The 17,202-nt window shown below is 32.2% G+C and overlaps 2 protein-coding genes across 2 annotated transcripts; one reads left to right on the top strand and one right to left on the bottom strand.

Annotated features, from left to right (window-relative positions):
- On the top strand, positions 1-8,428 carry LOC139518413 (macrophage migration inhibitory factor-like). The gene is made up of 4 exons (XM_071309959.1): positions 1-54; positions 1,476-1,647; positions 7,795-7,967; positions 8,269-8,428. Exons 2-4 carry the CDS (start codon positions 1,540-1,542, stop codon positions 8,369-8,371), a joined length of 384 nt encoding a protein of 127 aa, XP_071166060.1. The 5' UTR covers positions 1-54; positions 1,476-1,539; the 3' UTR covers positions 8,372-8,428.
- Positions 8,429-14,011: 5,583 nt separating this feature from the next.
- LOC139519376 (toll-like receptor 2) lies at positions 14,012-16,890 on the bottom strand. Its single transcript, XM_071311387.1, has one exon. The coding sequence runs from the start codon at positions 16,865-16,867 to the stop codon at positions 14,453-14,455; it is 2,415 nt and encodes an 804-aa protein (XP_071167488.1). The 5' UTR covers positions 16,868-16,890; the 3' UTR covers positions 14,012-14,452.
- Positions 16,891-17,202: the final 312 nt, after the last annotated feature.

The following is a 17,202-nucleotide window of genomic DNA, read 5'->3' as shown; positions in this document are numbered from 1 at the left end:
TTTACATATTTATTTATAGCTAAGATAACCAATTGTTACACACATATGAAACAGGTAAGTCCATTTTCATAATCTTAATTTTGCATTTTATTACCTTCAGCATTTGCTGTTTATGGTACTGCTACAGGTAAGCATTGTAAGAAGACTACGATCAACATTATAAGCAGGGTTACTCTAACATAAGTTAAAATCACTGGGGAAAGACATTTGACTAACCTGTTTCAACAGATACATGTTTATATGTTTATAATTGTATAATGTATCAGTGTAAATGCACTCAATTTAAAAAATCAGTTTATCCTGCACAATGACGATCACTAAGACGCTTGATACACGTTTATACTTAAGGGATACATGCGATCCCCTCTATCTGGTAAATGACATCACGAAGGCGCGTATAATTGACGAGTATTTTTCCGGAGACGGACAAACTCGAAAGTGGTCAACTCATTACAATTTTGGATAATGAAAATGTAACATACTAATGACAACACAATTTTTAAAAATATATTAAGTTATTATCATTCATTTAATCGTTTTGCAGATTTGTGTTCAAAAAGTGTATTAATTATTTGCATAGGTTGAAGTATCTTTTCGAATCCGTGAAAATCAGGCGTCATGTCTGTAATATAAACTAAAATATGACCACGTATACAGCCAACACGCTATTCTCATTACATACAAAATTTTGTACCTATTGTCATGACTGTACCAATAAACCCATCATAGATACCAGAACTAATATTAGTATATACGCCAGACGCGCGTTTCGTCTACAAAAGACTCATCAGTGACGCAAGATATATGATATGACTTTTGATGTTCACTTAGTTTTCTATCTATGAACTAAACATGTCGCAATATACGTATTGTAGTTCAAAAGAACATAATACACCTGTATATATCATTTGAATACATTCATTGTGTAAAGACAACAAGACAACACTAGTAAATCGATGTTCCAATCCAATCACTTAATAAAGAAGATATTGATCAAGATAAAAAAAGATATAAGGGATTCGCGTACGCAAAAAAAATGATGAATTATTGATTTTTTCCAACTGTTGTAACTACAATTTCCGAATGTAACCTATCGTATTCGACTTAAAATTGGGGTTGTAACACCACGGGTCCACATGTCGAGCAGGATCTGCTTACCATTTCGGAACACCTGAGATAACTTCCTGTTTTTGATGGAGGTTTCGTCTAGGTGAATGTTTAGTTTTTATGTTGTGTTTTGTGTACTGTTATTTTGTCCTGTGGTCTTTTTTTGCCATTGTGTTGTCACTTTATTTTTTATTTATTAGTTTATATATCCCTTTTGTATCACTTCTGAAGAACAAAATAATAGACGAAGAAAGCCTAAGCACGATATGATTATGATAGTGCCCTTAGAATATGAGACGACTTCAACTGCACACATCGTTTCTCAGTGTTTCATTTTGTATCTCCGTCGTACCTCCTTTTATTCACAGGCTTGTAATTGTTGAATTCAAGGAGGACTTGAGATTATTTATTGGTAACAGATAGATTTACAAAATGCCAAAAGCAATAATTCATACCAACCTGCAAGATAAAGACGTTCCAGAGGGGTTTGAACTCCGAGTCACACAAAAGATGGGAGAGGTGTTTGAATTTCCTGTTGAGGTAAATTTGACATCTGCAGAAATAAGTAGATATAAGCTTCACCACTTGGAACTCATGTTTCAAGAACTCTCTTGTTAGCAGCAATCCTCTATTAAGAAAATCGAAAAAGCTCTAGTACAACGTAATGAATTAGAGATATATAATCCGTATGTAGTGTTAATCTTTTTATAAGAACATACGGTGACAAGGGATTCAGTAATGTCATAATCGAAGAAAGAGGATGGGGTAGTTGTTACGGCAACTGGAACATATCCGTGGTTATCTAAGATTTCATATGAGTTGACCAGATCATAATGCATCCGTAAAACTTTCGAAGGAATGCGTTCATCAATACTATTTGGAAACCTTGTTTCAATACTTTCGTTGATTTTTAAAGACACAACCCTGGAATTCGTATAAACAAGGTATCTCTAGTCCAAATGAAGGTGCTACACGAAAATAAAAAGGAGTAGGTCCGGTAAGGGCCGATTTTGGCCTCAAATTTCAGGTTCATCTAACGAAAGTTTTTGGACACTTTTTAAACACGTAAGTGTCTATTTCAATTGATTAGATTAGTTTATGTGAAATATTTTAACTGATTTAGTCATTACAAACGCTCGGATTCAAGCTTAAATATGAAAAATCTATCAAATATGCCAAAAAAAGTCACTTTTCAGATGGTTTTTGTCCAAAATGAAAGTGGCCGCATCCGTGTTTATCCTCAACCTTTATGTATGTTTTGTATTATCATCAAATCCAACTTAAATTTCAATATAATGAAAGAACACGAATGCGGCCACCTTCATTTTAGACGGAAACCGTCTAAAAATTAACCAAAATTCTAAAGTTTTGAAGATTTCAGTAATTTAGCATGACTTAATGATGCCAGTACGCGATATTTGTGCATTGTATCGTCAAAAATAGTTCATATTTATATAGCAGAAGCATTTTACTTTCCAAAACATAGCTAAAAGATTACATTTTCACAATTTTCTAAAACTCCTATATTTTGGGGCCAAAAAGGGGTCTTACTGAACATACTCCTTTTAAAAGAACAATGGGGAAATTAAAATAATCAAAAGAGTTCTGAAACCACTATCATTGTCAATTTTTAGATGTAACTTTATCTGTTGAATTCTTCATTCAAAGTAACCAAACTCTAAATTATTCAGTTAAAGGACACCATCTGTATAATAGACTTTAAAGAAGAAAGTTGATGACAGCTTTTTGAGAATCTCCTGTATGAAATCTGATCATAGGAACAATAGAACAAGTTCTAAAGCTTAGTCATATATGATTCTAATAAGAATACCGGCTGTTAATAAACTCATCATAGATACCAAGATTAAAATTTTATATTTACGCCAGACGAGAACACGTCCTCCAATATTTATAAAAATACAGAATTGGTCTTTTACTTTATTTTATGATTTACTTTTGGATGGATTATTTCATTCTGTCTCTAATTTTACAATGAGGAACTCGTTTGTATATAAAAAAGTAAAATCATAAAAATACTGAACTTAGAGGAAAATCAATTCGGAAAGTCCATAATCACATGGCAAAATCAAATAACAAAACGCATCAAAAACTAATGGACAAGAACTGTCATATTCCTGACTTGGTACAGGCATTTTCAAATGTAGAAAATGGTGGATTAAACCTGGTTTTATAGCGCTAACCCTATCACTTTGATGACAGTCTCATCAAATTCCGTTATATTTACAATGATGCGTTAACTAAACAGACACAATAAATAAAATAGTCAAAATATAGGTACAGCAGTCATCATCGTATAACAATTTTAAAAGGAACAATTTAACAGAACACAAAAACATCTATCTACAAACACATTCATTGATTTGTGTGTCTGACGTCAGAAAATGTTATACGTCACATAGATTTATCGTTCAATGTGCATACAAACAATTTTAAAATTTACATAGGCATATTCATTTACATAAAAGAGAAGTCAAATGATTTTTACTCTTAAACGCGGAGAGGGAATTATTTGTATCAGATCTTTTGAATGATTGGTATCCTAATCTGATTCAAACTCTTCCTAGAGAAGACAAAAAGAGGTGATGAATACCTAGGTGAAATCAACATGTATAGGACGAAAGCATGACCTACAAACCAATTGATAACGAGCAACACAACAAAACGCTAAAGTAACTAAAGACTGAAAGACACAAACCATACAAAAAGACTTGAATTTAGGTGTTCTTTTAAAAAGGGTACGCAACTCCTGTTCGCATGTGATTAGAAAAAGTCTTAGTAATTTAGTAAGTTTGATTTTGATCACCGATAACATAGATGGTGATAATTTCAATTGATGCATCGAGGTTCGTCTTTCAAACCAACCAATATAACGTTTTTTTTAGAGATTTATGTTAAAATAAAAATCGATACTATCTAGCAAAGTGAAAAAAAACATTAAGTTAATATATTTGAAATTTCGACATTAGATTATTCAGAATTTTTCATTTTTTTTTCATTTTTTTTTTAATTAAGTAAATATTCTAACATTCTGCTCTTAGAAGTGGAGCAGGGTTTGTTTATCTTTCCAGGGCACATGAGATCAACCCTCGTTTTTGATAATACTAGGGAGCACATTTTTGTTAAGATGAAAATGCATAGTTGTATTCTTTTCTGTAAATATATTAGAAGAATTTTTTTTAAACTAATTAAAACTTTAAACTTAGTGTCTCCCCAGCCGTAATGCGCACCACTTAACGGGATTTGAAGTTTTAAATGTTTGTCAACTTCGTTTTAATTTCAAACTTTTAACTTGTTTTATTCGAGAGTCTCTGAAGAGCCTTAAGGGCATCCGATACAGTTTCTCGATATAATGTCATTTTTATAATTTTGAAATATGTTGTAGGCCTTGGCGAGTTATAAAATAAAACACAAAATAAAACATAGGTCACCGTGCTTGTTTTCGAGAAAATTGAGGCTGAAAATTGGGGATTTGTTCAATTTTGTAAAAAAAATAGGCAATGTTATAAAATTTTTGGAGCAGATATTCTTCGTCGTAAATTATTAAGATCGGGTTCAATCTGAAGCTGTGATAAGTGGCAATAAGGAAAAAAATAAATCACTATACGAATAACTATAAAATTATTCAAGTCTTGCTTGACATTGCGGACCAGATGCTCAAAGTGGTATTTTTCTAAACCTAAAAAAATGGAAAAAAAACTGTTTCTGAAAATGTCATTTTTATCATTTTTCTGCAAAAACGGCATTTTGTCATGCTTTCTCCAAATCTCAAATAAAAAATATAGGTCACCGTGCTGGATTCCATGATAATCACGATTTATCCTAAAAAATTGCGTCACCCCTTTGTAACCTCAACGTTAGCGCTAAAGTGCACGACGTCGCTGGCAGACAATTTCGACGTTATCGCTTCAAATTACCGGCGACATTTTTCAGATGTATAAATATTACTTGTAAAGTACTATCTATAAATTGGTAACATTGTTTTCGGAAGTAAAATCATGTGAATAACAAATACCTCTCTGTGTTTGTGGTCTAAGTGAGAAACTTCTCAAGAAAAGTTATTACGGACTGTTGATAATTTTTACGGCTTTCAAAAATTTAAGACTCGGCAATTTAGAACATGACATACAGGTACATTTACTGTACACACTCGTTTATTATTTCATACTGTATGATGACCTCTAGATGTTGTTCTTTGTTTTGTTTTGTTTGGTTGGAATGGCTGCTGTTTCATTACACATACTCCTTATATTTATCCTTTAATTCACGTTTTTATCACTGAGAAAATCCGTTTTTGTTGATACGAATTTTCAAAAAGTTAGCGTCGTTTGGACAGTAATCAAATTTGCCGTTACTTTTCTCGTTTGAGTTGTTTTATCTTGTCATTCCGGGACCTTTTATAGCTGACTATGTGGTATGGGCTTTGCTCATTGTTGAAGACCTATAGTTGTTAATTTCTGTGTCATGTTTGTCTCTTGATGGAAGTTGTCTAATTGGCAATTATATCACATCTTCTGTTTTATGTGGTCAGAAAACAGAAGCAAAATGTTACAAAGGAGAATCTTCAATTTGCTAATGGATGCTTTTGTCCAGACAGAGAAACTATAATTTTGAAATTTTTGATTTGGCAAAAAAATTATTGAATAAATAGCGAGAGGACTGGATATATTACGATTAGTTGAAATTAAAATCATTCTCTCATAGCGTAATTTTATTGGTAAATAACTTTATATTTTTTCGCCACAACGCGTACATAAAATACCGCATGTCCATTCCCCTGTCTGTCCTTCTGCACTTCTGGTTAATTAGATTTTTCAAGTGTACAATTCTTGCCATCTTTCTATAAAACTGATATCGTATGGACACGTTCGAAAATCAGTGCATATCAACTATTCTTTAAAAGAGTTATGCCATTTGGAAATATTAATTATATTGAAAATTGCATTGTATTTTCTGTCATTCCGTCATTTCTCTAATATATCCATAAAAAAAATAAAGAAAAAATAAACAGCTGCGCTTCGAGCGCATGAATCGCCCTTCGTCTCATGAAAAAAAAAACCCAACATAATATATGTTTTTAAATAACACGGAAGTCGTACGGAAGTCATGCTAGGTATATCCTCACTCATTCATTATTCTTGCTCAATAATAAGTTTATATATCACAACATGTTTTATATGATCCCCAAATTGAAGCTCAATAAAAAATCAAGAACTCAAAAATGAATTAAAGAATCATCACGAAAAAGTATACAGATCTTAAGAATAATTTAACTAAAACGTATGTGAAGTTCTATGCAATAATTATATATAGTTTCTAAGATACGGCGCGACATGTGAACCCCCAGCCCCTTTTTGTCATAAACTCAATAACTCTAAAATCAAATTATGAATCATTCTCAAAAGTATATACAAGTTCTTCAGAATTATATAACTAAGAAGTGCGTTAAGTTTAGAGCAATAGTCATAAAACGTTTTCTAGATGCAGCGCGAACTGTAAAAAAAACTGTTCTAGTTACAAAGTCCTGTAACTTATAAAGTTCACCAAAAATGATACAGACCGTTTGACCATTATGACTGAAAAAACAACCATGTTCAGTTTAATGATAATATGCTGTACCATATTTACGACGGACAGACGGACGCGGGCATTTCTATACCATTTTATTACGGGTGCATAAACATATTGTTTGCTATTACCTTTTGTTAGATAAACTACGTGCAACGTGGAGGAAATAGAAACTTTGTTCTTTTATAAAAGTTGTATCATTGTTTGTATTAGCGGCATACCATTATTTTTTGTTTACATAAATAAATTAAATAAATTTTTCAGAAAGGAAATTGACTTCTTCGTGTACATACATTTTCGGTATTAGTTTTTAAATATCATTGGTTTTCTGTGCTGTAATAAAAAATCGATCCGGACCAAATCGTGGATAATAAAATTTTAATTGACATGCATGATATTAGTAACACTAAAAGGGTCAGTCGTCTTGAGATTGCTCACTATACGATATTTGTTGAAGATCTCAAAGAAACAGTAATATGTTTTATTTCTTATTATGTTATTAGACTGTTATCCTGGTATAATCAAATGCACTGACTAATATTAATGGCGTAGAAATTAGCATGCGGGAGAAACAGAAATTGGAGCATGGAAATTCCACATTACGTTTCGTATTACGGAAAATGACACGCATTACGTCCCGCAAAAAGTGACGTTTTGCGGGAATTCAAACGCTTAACGTCGCGCCAAGAGTTAACTTCCTTGAAACTGTATCGGATGCCCTTAAGTCGACGAAACGCTTTTCTTGTGAACAAAATTGCCAGACTGTTATCTTTGACGTGTTTTGATTTGTCTACAAAACATGGAGTCGTTTTTGCTTTGTTATCCATTTCGGATATGGTGTTCTCTCTTTTTAATTGATTTTCTTACACTTATGATATTTTCTTTCTCTACCTTTAAATCAAGGCTTTAAAAATTAATGAAATTTTCGTTCATTGGTTTATAAGGCGAAATTGGTGAGATTGTTACATGATATTTCTCACCATAACACCATGTTATACTTTGCATGAAGAGTTTTTGAGAAAATAATTATTCAACTAACTCACGATGTGTATCTTCTGAATAAAATCCATCTGTATCATATAATCAACTTCTTTCAATAAGGTAATCTATGTAACTTTGACAACTGGAGATCGTATAAGTCATAATGGAAGCAGTGACCCTATGGTATTCGTTGACATGGTAACAGTGAATAAGTTCAGTGACGAGAAAAATCCTGGTTACTCCCGTCAGTTTATGAAGTTCTTCAGTGATGAGCTGAAACTTCCTCTACACAGGTATTGCATAACATCAATTTTCATCCATCTTCGTATCATCAACGCTATATTTTATAATTCATACACATTTTCTTTGACACATTCCACATTTCCATTCTCAATTTTATTTTAAATGTAAAAGAAGAACAATGAAAAGTGTTTTTAGAATTAACTGATTTTTTTTTCTAAAACAATGCAAGGTAAAATTAAAATAAAAAATTAGATTTTATAATTGCAAACTAATATTTTCAATAAAGTTGTAATATTTTATACTCTTTATGTTTTTTAGCTCATATCAACGTGTTAGTATTTTATATTTCAGGGTTTTAATTCAGTACCACGATTCACAAATGGGAGACTTTGGATGTAAGAGACAACCTCCAGAGTACAAAGATGACAGATATTTTCTTGACAACTCTAAATAACAACTTTTAATTTCAATATTCTCTTACGATTAAAGATTTGTAAAAAAAAAAAATAAAGCAGATCGTAGATACAGCCACCCAAAAACATTCTAAAATATAGAAATGGTTATTATAATCCTGGTACTTTTGATAACTATTTACACCACTTCTGGCGTACTAAAGTATAATCTTGGTACTTTTAGACGATTGTTTTCATAACGTGAGAAACGCAAATCGCTCCGATTCTATATAACATCAAAATAAAAAAAAATTAAAATAGCATATAGACAGAGTATATAAGCAAAAATGAAAGACAATAATTCAAAATTGACAAAAACATAACACTCAATGGGTGAATGTATAAGTTCCGAGTCACGTACTATATATATAAACAAATAAAGGCAACAGTAGTTTACCGCTGTTAAAAAGTCACAAATCTGGCTTACAAAATAAAACCGAGGAAAACACTTGGAACAACAGAAGTACTGAAGTGCAGCAAAAACCAACTCCAACATACGTAGAAACGAACTATTTGATAACAACTGCCATATTCTCCTGATTTGTTACAGGACAATTAAAAACAATTAAATTGAAACTGGTTTTAAGGTTAGCCAAATTTCCCGCTTATATTGCTGTGTTAAACAAATATCAATAAAATGACACAGCTTCATGACAAAAGAACAGCACACACAAACGCAAGAACACTCAGCACAGAGAAGCGCATGCATAAATAATATAATAGTCGTTACAACATGTAAACCGCAAAATAACAACGAACATCTTTCATTAACGACAGCACAGGACATCACAAACAGTGACGTTTTTTGTAACAAATATGTAATCTTTATATTCATACAATTATTTTCACAATGCTAGTCCAAATAATTTTTATTCTTATGGCGGTATTGAAAGGATATTTTTGAAAAAAAAATGCTGTGACGGCGTAATCATGGTAATACTTATTTGGAAATACACAATACTCTCTCCCTGGAAAATGGAAATTAAATCGACTATACTGACAAATAAGACACATATGAAACGTACCGAAAATATAGAATTCAAACCATAAACGATAAGTCAGAACATAATATCTAACTGAAACCACAAAAGAAACACCATAAATAAACACAACATTGTTGGATGCACAAATACCGAAAGATGTCGTATATCAATGCAAATTCACACTCGGCAAAACAGTCATGTTCGGGAAAAGGTCCCGTTCGGTACTTAGGAATCATACGTAATATCTGTTAAACCACAATCTAAGACGTGGTAAACATGTCATTAGATAGTTTAGACCCAGACGCATCGTATTGATCAACCAATTTGAAATGGTGTCAACAAAATAAGTTTACGGAAAAGTCATATATTTGCCTGTATATTCAATCTTTCCTCTTTATAACTTTGTTGGGGCAGTTTAAATATGGACTAAACACTAAGGTTTAAAATATACAAGGACAAAACAAGAAAACTTTAACACATAATAAAGATGATAAACAACGTCAGTACCTAGAATCTATTCTTAAAGATCATCGTGTATTGTTTGTGAAGAGGATACGGGATATTCATCAACAGGGTCCAAATTTGATTTTATTTTTAGAAAAAGGAAGAGACGTTCTTTGACATAACCTTGGCTCGAACTTTCTGTTAAGAAAGCTGCAAGCTCTTCGATACAAAATGAATTGAGAAAGTTATATCCAATATGCAGCTGGTTGGTCATTTGCTGGTAATGTGGGGAACATTTATTTCAAAATTAACATCCTTTCTCTTGTAAAGGTTTTTTTTAATTACTTAGTATAATGTTACTTTATCGACGTTACATAGTTAAATATGTAAGAAATAAACTAATACAAATACTTCTTTTGTAAACAGTATACAAGTCTATTTTATACAACTATATGTGTATTTAATCAAAATAGGCAATGTACCCAGCGATATGAATTAGCGTAAAGAGTAATGTCATTATCTTTCATGTGAAGAAAAGATATTGATATAGTATTTTCGACTTTTAAAAAGTGTATTAAAAATAATGTTGACTGTCAGTATCCATAATTGACAGAATTTTGTCGACGTATATTTTATATAATGAAATGTGATTTGTTTTTGCTCAATCATTAATGAATGTGAACTAATAATATAAGTGCAGCCAGTTTAGTTGAATTTCGTCAAAATAAGTTTATATAACCGGTTCGCCGACAGGGTTTGCGGTTCCTGATATGATATTAAAACTAATTTTAAGTTTCCAAATCCTTCTCTCTTCGCAAAGCATAACTCTTTCATGCACCAGATCAGTCTCTGGACGCCTAGCATAACATACTTAGTCTTTTTACGCATGAAATCATTTTCTGCAGAAATAGCATGAAATATCTAACATTTTCAGGCAACAGACCAGTTTGTGTATGTATAACATGAAATACTTAAATCAACTCATCATAGATATTTCACCCACTAGACCATTCTCTCTATGTGTATCATGAAACACTTCACTCGTTTACGCACCAGATAGTTTTCTGCATGATAGCATAACAAACTTAACACTTTCCTGCATCAGATTGTTCTCACCATAAATAGGATGGAATATTTTACCCCTTTACAACCCAGATCATTTTTTGAATGAAAGTAAGAAAATACTTAACACTTTCATGCACCAGATAGTTCTCTAAATGTTTAGCACGCAATACTTAACCCTTTGATGCATTAGATCATTTTCTCCATGTATAGCATGGAAAACTTTTCGTTCACGCAACAGGATCATTTTCTGAATGAGAGTATGAAATGCTTAACTTTATCACACATAAGATCATTCTCCGTGCAGAGCATGACATATTTAATCTGTTCACGCACAAGATCATTCTCGTCATGCAAAGCATGAATTTCTTAACGCTTTTACGAAACAGATCATTTTCTGCATGATAACATGAAACACTTCATCCTTTCACGCACCAGATCGGCCTCGACATGGATAACACGAAATACTTAAACCTTTCATTTGACTCATTCTTCTCCCCATGCAGGGCAGGCAATACATAACCCGTTCACGCACCAGATTACTTTCGGCATGAATAGCATGAAATACATAACACTTTCAATCACCAGATCATTTTCCCAATGCAGAACTTAAAATATTTGCCCCGTTCACGAACCAGATCATTTCCTAAATGAAGAGCATGCAATACTTAACCCGTTCACGCACTGGACCATTTTCTGCATGTAAAGCATGTAATACTTATCCCTATCACACACAAAATCACTCTCTCCATGCATATCAAGAAATACTAAACCCTTGCATACATCGAATCGTTATGTTTCCATAGAACTATTCTCTGCTTGCGGTTTATACGAAAGCGATGTTTTAAATTCTATGTATGTTTTACGTTGGTCGTAGACATATATTCACACCATCGTGATTAAAATCTGTACATTGTGTCAATCAAATAGATGCTTAACAGCAATATCAAGTAGATGTCCGTTCTTAATGATTTCAAAGATCAAGTCTAAAATCATTAAATGATATCGTTACAGTTTTGCAAATTCCTCTGAAAACCATGTTTTTTACAACTCAAACTACTTTTTCTGCACACTAAATCGAAATGTGGACTTTTCCTCTTATGATAATGCTATTTATTCAAATATGATTTAACATTAATTTTTACTTGGTGGCATTTTGTCCCAGGTTATATTTGTCTTTCCGATATTGTTTAAATCGCATCCCTTATGTTATTGATTTGGTATTTGCATTGTGTCATAAATCAAATCTATTCGTTCAGTGTATGTTCATTTGTTTATGTTAATATGTTTTTTGAAGGTTGGTAAATATTAAAAAATTTAAACCCGCTGCATTTGTTTGCACCTGTCATAAGTTAGAACATGATGGTCAGTGTTTGTCATTTGTTGATGTGGTTCATAAGTGTTTCTCGTATCTCGTGTTTCTCGTATCTCGTGTTTTATATAGATTTTTTAATATGAAGGAATCTCACCATATAAGAAACTTTATCCGTGAATCTAACAAAGATTGTCGAGTTCAAACAAGAACCTATGTCAAATCAGTTTACATTTTGTCAACTTCCCATCTCTCAGTTAAAACATACATGTTGTATGGTTATTACGTATCTAATGTAACGAAGGTCGAACGGTCACAAAAATTGAAATCTATGAAAACATTAAGTAAATAGTTATCAAAGGTACCAGGATTATAATTTAGTACGCCAGACGCGCGTTTCGTCTACACAAGACTCATCAGTGACGCTCATATCAAAATATTTATAAAGCCAAACAGGTTCAAAGTTGAAGAGCATTGAGGATCCAAAATTCCAAAAAGTTGTGCCAAATACGGCTAAGGTAATCAATGCCTGGGATAAGAAAATCCTTAGTTTTTCGTAAAATTCAATGTATTGTAAACAGGAAATTTATAAAAATGACCACATTATTAAAATAACTTTTGAAATTTCATTTTACAAATATGAAATACATTTGAGATATTTATAGAGAGTTCAATTTTATAAAAATAGCGTGAATATGACATGAAAACGAAACAACGGATGATTCTTCTAGTTCTGTACAACGGCGTTATGGTTAATGCACTATGTACGGGGCATGCATTTAATCCATTGCTGAAAGTCGTATGGTGACCTTTAGTTGTTAATTTCTGTGTCTGTTGGTCTACTGTGGAGGGTTGTTTCATTAACAAGAATACCACATCTTCTTATTTTTGTATAATATATCAGTTGGATGAGTTTAAGTGTAAAGAATAATTTTTAAATGGGAAATAAACTCATCATAGATACCAGGATTAAATTTGTATTTACGTCAGAAGCGCGTTTCGTCTACCAAAGACTTATCAGTGAAGCTCGAAACCAAAAAAAATAAAATCCCAAATAAAGTACGAAGTTGAAGAGCATTGAGGACCAACATTCCTAAAAAAAACTTGCTAAATACAGCTAAGGTAACCTATTTCTGACGTAGAAAAGCCTTAGCATTTCAAAAATTGAAATGTTTAGACTTCTCTTGAACTGAATTTCAATGTACGTATTGTTATGCGTTTACTTTTCTACATTGGTTAGAGGTATAGGGGGAGGGTTGAGATCTCACAAACATGTTTAACCCCGCCGCATTTTTGCGCCTGTCCCAAGTAAGGAGCCTCTGGTCTTTGTTAGTCTTGTATTATTTTAAATTTTAGTTTCTTGTGTCAATTTGGAAATTAGTATGGCGTTCATTATCAATGGACTAGTATATATTTGCTTAGGGGCCAGCTGAAGGACGCCTCCGGGTGCGGGAATTTCTCGCTACATTGAAGACCTGTTGGTGACCCTCTGCTGTTGTTTTTTATTTTGTCGGGTTGTTGTCTCTTTGACACATTTCCCATTTCCATTCTCAATTTTATTTGTAAAAGTAACTAGTCCAATAGTTTATTCAAGTTTGAGAAAAATGCGTATCTCAGTATGTTGGCTGTTATAGTCAAAAACTGGTATCAATTCTGATTAAATTAATCAACTATTTACGCTTCCAAAGCACATTAACTTTATTTGGAATTTATTAGGGGTCTTAAGGCTCTATCTTAGTTTTTTTCTGGAGTTGTGCTCTTCTTAATAGTTGGTTTTTCGCTCAAAGCTGGTATCTATGGTGAGTTAATGTACTGCACAATAATGAATTAGGAACTTGAAATGAACGTACATGTCTTTTATTATATTAGTACAAGTTTTTTTGAAATCTTTGATTATCTATAATGAAATGTATATTTAGATATATCACCACTCATATGGTAAATGAATACACAAACACATTTTTTATGTTATAAACAGGTTATTATAATTCATTTTTTCATAAAGCAGAAAATTGTATTGTGTTTGTGCTTGTGCCTCTTTGTTCCTATAATTCAGCCATGAAACAAGTAATCGATATTGAATCATTTTGGCATAAATAACAATGAGAAAAGAAAATAATGTTTATGCGAACATCATAAAAATAAATGTAAAAGTAAAAATCATATGAATATAAGTGTTTCATGAATGTCAAACTGGAAATTTATACCCCAAAAAAAAATCAAAAGAACCAAAGTCGTAGCTTTTGCCAAGCCATTTTTACTTCCTCATTCTCGACGGGCCATTAGATTAAAAGAACATCTTTCCAAATGCTTGAAAATTCTAAGGGAATATTATACAATGCGATATCTCTTGAAATAACAACTATCTTTTGTAGATTTTTGGAAAACTTTTCATACTTTGCTCGCTCTATTTCAAAACGAGTCCATTCATTTTCAACAATTGATGGCGATACTAGAAATATAACGTGTCTGCATCTATGAATGGCAGTAGCTCTCTCGGTTGCTATCGATTCGCCTACAACGAAATCTCTATCTTCGAAGCAAATTTTGAAACCCCATTCGTCCTCTACTTTCTTTTGTAACTCCTTCACAAAATAAATACAGTCGTCCGAATATGACACGTAAACGTCATAATCAAAATTTAGCTCAAGACCTTTCTCTGCAAATTTCCGGATATTTCGGAAGAAAAAGAAAATTATTCTCCATCTAAAATTATACAACAGAGTAATGCAAATCAGAGTTGACAAAACGGAAACCAATAATGAAATGCCTAACTTGATCCAAATGGTAGAATCACAGTCAATGAAATAATGATGAAAGTCTTCAGCGACAGTTCTGGTATAGTTGATTTTTTTAAGTGAAGAAACCCAACAAGAGTAATTACCATTTTTATCTAACTGTACTTTAGTGGTCAGAATCCAACGCAAAAATGTGGTTGTGCCACATGAACAAATCAATGGGTTATTACTAAGATATAATTTAAAAGTTCCATATTTGGTGTGCTGGGTATCAATCCAATTAATTATATTCTTCAGAATTGTAGTTAACTGATTGTGTGATAAATCGAGTTCGTAGAGGCTATCAAACTGTGTTACTACATCAGGAACAGCATCAAACAAGTTATGAGATAGATTGAGTTGAGTTAAATGTGGCAATTGGCCGAGCGAATTGATTTTCCACATATAGTTATATGATATATCTAAATTATTGATATTCGGACACATACTTAATATTGATGCATTGGTTTGTAAAACACGGTAAAGGTGTGTTTCCTTCATGATGAGTGTTTTCAAATGAATTAAAAATGGAATTTTCCCCGCACCAAATGTAATATCTGAACCTATACCAGACAAATCTAAATGTTCCAAACTATTAAATCCTTCTGAAGTTATAATTGGAAACACATCTGTCTCAAAATAAGAAACCTCGAGATGACGAAGGGAGCTGTTGATGATTTTAATTTCCCTGAAGCCATTATTAGCCATTATATGTGTTAGTCTCAAAACTTGAATTTGGTTTGGAAACGTAACTGTTATATTCTTTACCCCCCATCTGCCTTGGTACTGAAGTTTGTGGATTATTGTATGGTTGTTCACTCTCACCACATCAAGGAAGACTTGGGTTTTGAATCTTAATGGAAAATAGGAAAAATCAATCATTTTGATCTTTTGCATCGTGAATACAAACCAGAAAGGATTTACTCCCCAAGTGGTCAAACTAAAACTATTAGATGATAGCATTATATATTCAAAGCAGTTTGGATGTTTAAACGAAATTAATGCCTTATTTCTAACTGAAACAATCTGATTGTCCGCAAGGTCTAAGGTCTTTATACAGATAGTTGATATATATTTCATCATCTCCAGGGTCAGAACAACCACGTCCAGGTCACGTTCAATATTACTACGAGTTATTCCACGAAAAAGAATCGCATCCATTGATTTATGTTGAAATGGATGTAAAATTCTGAGAGCCTGGGTCAAGTGAATATTGCTGTTAGTAAAATTCAGTACTTTTAGATGTGGAAATGGAATTAAAACGCCGATTTCAATGACGACAAAATCTTTACAAGTTGTCATGTGGAATTCCTTTATATTTCCTGGCATATCTGAAAACGTCTCATTGTACAAAATCTTAACGTGGCAATAATCGAATCTCAACTTTTGTAAATTGTGTAGATTCTTAAATTGCTGTCTAAACGTTGCGTTCAGTACAAGATCAATAGACATTTCACGCAAATAACAAAGTTCACCAACGGGAATCCTATACGGGTTGTGTTCTGATGTATTCATATTTCTACTAATGTCTAAAATTAATAAAGTTTTTAAAGACCGAAACACTCCAGAGGGGTACGAATCACTTACGTTCAGATAATTATAAGACAGAGACAAATATTTCAATAATGATAAACCAATGAAAGCCGTTTTATGCAACACTCTTATAACATTGTTATCAAGCATTAGATGTTCTAGATACTGATATCTAAGAAATACGTTAGCATCCAGTCTGGAAAGTCTATTAAAACTTAAATCCAGTTTCTTGATATCTGGAGGTAAATTGGTCGGAACAGATGTTAATCCTTTGTCTTTACAGTTTGCCACCGTGTATTGTAACAAATCTGATGTGATATTGCATTCTGAAAATACAGCACTACATAAATATAAAGATATCATGCACAAAACTATGAAGAAGTGCATCTTTTCCCAGTGTAAGTTAACACAAAATTAATTTCAAAGATTAAGTACTTCCTGCTATAATCAAAAGTACTTAAATAAAAAGTTAATCACATGAAGTAAAGTTGCGACCGCTTAAAAAAAAGTTGATTATTTCCTGTTGAATTAATTTTTTTTTATTTTAGAATAATTTGCAGTTTTACTTCATAAATCAAAGTTAAATAATTTTGTTAAAAAAAACCACGTGATATATGTTTGATAAATTACTTCAGACAATAATTGTAAACAATTAAATTTTCTTAGTACTGGGTTACAATAAAAATAAAAACAATCGAACTTCCTCTAACTATGTCGAAAAA

This window comes from Mytilus edulis, chromosome 4 (assembly GCF_963676685.1).
Source record: "Mytilus edulis chromosome 4, xbMytEdul2.2, whole genome shotgun sequence".
Taxonomy (NCBI): domain Eukaryota; kingdom Metazoa; phylum Mollusca; class Bivalvia; order Mytilida; family Mytilidae; genus Mytilus; species Mytilus edulis.
The sequence above is the reverse complement of the archived record's forward strand: the minus strand, read 5'-3'. Positions and strand labels throughout refer to the sequence as shown.